General features: G+C 36.0%; 1 protein-coding gene across 1 annotated transcript; it reads left to right on the top strand.

The window, feature by feature from the left end:
* Positions 1–955: 955 nt before the first annotated feature.
* Positions 956–1,941, top strand: LOC108373487 (trypsin-3-like; the record flags this gene model as incomplete). Its single annotated transcript, XM_017629382.1, has 3 exons — positions 956–1,122; positions 1,214–1,487; positions 1,662–1,941. Coding segments are annotated over exons 1-3 (718 nt in total), but the record flags the coding sequence as incomplete, so codon positions are not given.
* Positions 1,942–5,541: the final 3,600 nt, after the last annotated feature.

Here is a 5,541-nt window from a genome sequence, read left to right as displayed (position 1 = left end):
AAAATGAGAATGCACACTCAATTGATTCAATCATTACACAGCTCTGTTAATATATGATAAACATTCGTGTTCAACCAGGCACCGACGAAAATCATATACCGTGTCAGCTGGCATGACCTAAATTATGTTATGGATGGTGATGTTGTCGTTGCTTCTCTCTCTCTATCAACAGCAATTTGACATATTTATATGGACGGCAAGTACGAAACGACGCTCCATCGGTGGCTGGTTGAGCTCTCAAAACGAACCAAATAGTGTACAAATAGTGACATGTTCGTGAAAAACTGGAGCACCGTAATCCTGCCTGCATCAGAAGCACTAAATTTCCATCTAATTCATCGTAATGGGAGCTACACCCAAAGGGAGTGGTGGCGTGTTCGGTAGTAAGACGCAGAGAGTCGGTACTATGGAGAATGATCTCCTTGAGCAACACTGGAATTTGGCATACGAAAAGCTCGAAAATAAAGCCACGGACTAATTGGTAGCAGATTTAGACTTTTCATTGAGTATACCACAACTTATGCATCTATGTTTGGTGATACTCGTGTACATATGTAAGTATGTATGTAGTATATTTGCAATAACGTTAAAACTTTTATGAAATATGTATACATATATTTCATTCTTTCTGCACACTCTCCAATTTGTTCCGATCTTACGACACCCTATGTGCTTTTTGTAACCAAATGTGACATAACCGATATTGTAAAATGCGAAATTGCATATCTGAAAGAATGAAATGTCGGTATCTTCTCCATTCTCGCATACTTGCTGCTGCTGCTGCTGCTGCCTTTTATTGCTGCTCCAGCTCGCAAATAATGCGCGGGCATTCGGCAACACCAACAATAACAGTGCCGCGTATCCCTTTTTCGGCAAACAACATGATCATAGTGACGATATTGAATTGCCAAAGGACTTAAGGCTTCCTAATATTACGGTGGATCATAGAGAACCTGTAATGCTTATCGCTGGCGGCTATCGACCCGAAAAGAATATACTATCCAAGTATGTTGTGTCCATACGCACGTCCCGGTCGACTGCATATTTTGGTGATAATCACTTTTGTGCTGGCTCCATAATTTCAGAACGTTTGGTGCTCACTGCGGCGCATTGCGTTGTTGAGTAAGTAGATGAAGTGTGGATGATTGTCAGTTTCGCAATTCATTCACTAGTTTTATTAGACAGTTCTTTGCTAATTTTGTAAATGATTTAGCCGTCGTAAGATGGTTACTCGTCCGCATCGCCTGCTCGTCGTTGCTGGCGCTCCGAATCGTTTACTTAGAATTTCGACCACTGTTGAACGCAAGGTGCAAAAGGTCCTACCACACAATCAATTCGTATGGAAAGGAGTGCATGATATTGCGCTTTTGTTGCTGGCTAAACGCTTTCCAGACGATAATGACAACATCAAAGTAATACCTCTGATCAATGATTTTGTCACTCCCGGCACCGTGTGTCAAATCGTTGGCTGGGGTCAGATATTTTTTGTAAGTATCCATATACATATTTATGTATGTATATATCCAAATATAACCTTGTTGGGAATCGCGTTAGCTTAGAGTTGATCACAGAAAACTGCAGCGGTTGTCAAGTTAAAAAAAAAAATCTTTAACTTTCTACTACAACTTTCTCTCGTCTTGTCTTCTTATTCGTCTGTATAGCGTGGCCCATATTCGGCGAATGCTTTAGTAGCAAATGTAACAATTTTCTCCTATGAATATTGCCGAAAAGCCTATCCACGCACTTTTCATGAGTCTATGCTTTGTGCTGGCAGAGAGAATGAGTGGGATATCGATGCTTGCCGTGGTGATTCCGGTGGTCCGTTGATTTGCAATGGCCATTCAGCCGCTATTATTTCGTGGGGTTCACATTGTGGAGAAAACGGAAAGCCGACTGTTTTCACCAGTGTTCATCATCATCGTCAATGGATCAATTTTGCAAGTAAAGGAAAATCAGTCCCAGCGCAAAGTCGGCACTTTTTGTTATTGATAACATTTGTGAATATCTTTTTCCGTTTTGAATAATTTTCGTTTTGTTTTCTTTAAAAGTTGAATAAAAATCGACCAATAATATTAAAAAATATGTATATATATTTTATTTTTAGATTTAAGTAATATTTAAGTAGTTTTGTGGCTCGTATTGTCACCTGAAGTGCAAAAAGCTGTAACTAACATTGTTACTGAAACGCAAAAGTCCTTAGCTAACAAAAATTCCAAAATTCACTTTTTGGTTGACCACGATGCGTTTCAGCAAATTACAACTCCCTACTAAAAAAAATACAAGTACCTACGCAAACAAATAAAATAATAAAAATTCTCAACCCTGCAAACCATTTTTTCAGAGTATTCTGCATTGTAAAGAAATTTTAAAGAATTCGTTAAGATTTAATTCGATTTTTTGCCGAATTTTCTAAAATAAAATAAATTACGCACACTTCCATTCTTTTACGAAATTTCGGAAGAAAATCTGTGAAGCAACGAAATTAATGCTGCTATGTGAAGAATATCTTTCAGAATTTTTCAAGAATTTTCTTTATTTTTCGTACAGAAATTTTTTTACGAGTTCGTGCCAACCACTTCATATAATTTTCTTTGAAAATTCGTAAAAATCTCGTTACAGAAATGAGATACTCTTAAAGATTTCGGGAACTTTGGTTTGCAGGGAAGCTATCTTTAATTCTCTTTTATTTTATACCCATGTTGTCATATTACATTGCACTAAATTTTTGAACTAATATTTTGGGTTAATCATATCCGTCAGAGAGATGGCCCGTAGTTTCGTGTGTTTTGAAATTTTTTTTGGGTTTTGTCGCACGCTGTAATTGAGGTTCATCTACGTATATATGTATATACATATGTATGTGATATTATCTGTATTATCTATTAGACTAAATTAAAAGGTTTTTTCTATTAAAGAGCGGAGTTGTATTTTTTTTGTAATTTGAAAAAATCTGCCTACTTTGCAAATAATACTGTATGTATAAGCTATTAGTTTTAGATGTTTTGAGAGGGAGTAATAAAAGAAAAATATTTTGAAGACGCTGCGTAGCACGCGCGGTATTTGCTAGTTGAAGATATTTCTAAATCAAAGATATCTCGAATACTTTCGTTTGATACCCATATTGTAATATTCAGCTTATCTTATCGATTTAAACGAAATAAATGTTTCAAATAGGTGGCAACCCGCTTCAAAAATATTTTTGACAGTAAACTTTCTTAAACCTCATTAGTTTGAAACTTATGTTGTAATATTAAATTTATTTTATCAATTTAATTAAATATCATTTTTCAAACATATGGCAACCCGCTTCAAAAATATTTTCGGGAGTAAACTTTCCCAAGCCTTTTCAGTTTGATGCCCAAATGACAATATTTAATTTATTTTATTAATTAAATTAAATTCAAATTTTCTAACAGGTGGCAACCTTACAAAAACATACTTTCGGCTGTAGTACTTCTTAAACTTCTTTCGTTTGACAACGACACTTCAACATTTGCTTTATCGTATAAATTTACCTAAAGTGAAATTTACTAACAGGTGGCAACTCTCTAATTTTTTTCTATATTTTAAGTTGGTTAAAACTGAATTCAATTCCATGCGTTAGTTTTTGAGTGAAGCGCACAACCATACAGACAGGCAGACAGTCTAAACTGGGTTTAGAGTTGGGATCGAGATAGAGGAGTAGAGGAGATAGGTATTACCTTTGAGCCGAGTATTATTTATATAAATCAGCTCAATGAGCCCAAATGTTTTATAGACGCACATCAAGTCAACCACGCACTTCATATGCCTGATATGAGAGAGAGAGAGAGATATACATATATGTGGGCAGGCCGATGAAGCGGTAGCGCAAGATATGACCCTTTTACCATTTATAAATTAGCCGACACCATTAGAGCAGTCATGCGCTAGCTGACTTAGGGAATGGAGTGAGGGCGATGCTTAAAGCACTATGTGGTAGCCAAGCTGGTAAGCGCTGACCATGGCTGGAAATGCCAGCAACTTATTACTTCACTATGTGTAGCGAGGAGCGAATCGGTTTTTACAGTCAAGTGCGGGTATTTGATCGCGAAAAAAGCAGCAGTCGCTTAAACAGTCTCTATATAATTTAAGTTTTAAATGGTTCCAAGGATTCGCTGCGTAAATATGTTACTTTTTAGGGAAGTTCTACGAAAGGTTCTCAAAATTTCCATGGCATTGATAAAATGCCCTCAGTACTCGTAACTACTATAAAGTTTGAATGCAAGGTGCCAAGTGGACCTTTCAAATTTCGAGATTACCGTAGCTCTGTAAATACATATAAGTAAAAGAATTTGCAGACTCAATGGTTCCAGAGATTACTCGGAAAATAAAAATAGAAAAACAAATATTATTTAGAATATTTGCTTATGATCCTTCAAGCATTAAATAAAGTGTGGTATGTAGTTTCAGTGACTCAGTTCGATGGAAAAAACTCAGTTCTTTATTTTATTTCTAAGCGAAAGATAGATAACAACCTGTTCCAGAACCAATGTGTAAATTGAAAAATGGAAGTTAATTACCACAGAAACTAATAATTGTAAGAGAATTTTTAAACTTCGTATGAGAAACATCAACGCTGGTATCACATTTCGTAACAATATTATATGTAGATACACATGTATAATACATACATATATATATAGAGCTAACAAAACTCTATCACAGCTGTTATCTAGTCAAAGAAGCGCAGAAATAACGTAACAAGAATAATGTCGGCATGTATGTATGTATAGTGCAGTGTAATTGCAATTGGAGCCGCGAGCTGTGGTCAATGCATAAACAAATAAATACAACAACACTGTATGAAATTTACCGCTTCCATACACAACCTCACTCTCCCATGCACACACATGCGTTCACATGTACACACATACTTAAATACATGTTCTGTAAACCGCAAAAATAACAGTGACAATGGCAGACCGCCGCAAAACAACACCAATGCTTGCCACTAACAATGGCGATAACCAAGTTGACTAAATGCAAAAACAATAACAACAACCACGTTTAGCTGTAATATAATCATGGTTGGGTGCATAGGAGAGGCAACAAAAACAATAAGCGTCGGTACTAAATATAAGTACAAAAAAAAAGAAAAAAGTGCTTACAATAACCAACACCAATTAGAATTTGGTATCCGATTTCGATTTGTGGTTGACTACCTGTCCGGTGTAACCATATACGTAGTACATACATAATTCGCTAACAGGCAGTGGAACGATTTGGCGTTAACTAATGCAGGTTACATATACGCAGTGCTGTCTAAGCAAAGCTCTGGGGTGGTGAGTGTGCTTAAGTTACATTTTTTCCTATGAGTATTCGTGCTGGATAAGCGGTGTATTCTACACTAAAGTCGCGATAATTACTTACATATGTACATATATGTACACATGGAAGTACTTTCTTATTGGCAATTAAAGTCATATCGCAATTGCTTTACATAACTTTATTAATTGCATTTGCAAATCGCGTCTGCTTAATAACATTCCACTCGAAAGAATCAATTAAAAATATGTGAAA

Source organism: Rhagoletis zephyria, unplaced genomic scaffold, assembly GCF_001687245.7.
Source record: "Rhagoletis zephyria isolate East Lansing unplaced genomic scaffold, Rhagoletis_zephyria_1.1 Rzeph_scaffold_06745, whole genome shotgun sequence".
Classification (NCBI taxonomy): Eukaryota; Metazoa; Arthropoda; class Insecta; order Diptera; family Tephritidae; genus Rhagoletis; species Rhagoletis zephyria.
The sequence above is the reverse complement of the archived record's forward strand: the minus strand, read 5'-3'. Positions and strand labels throughout refer to the sequence as shown.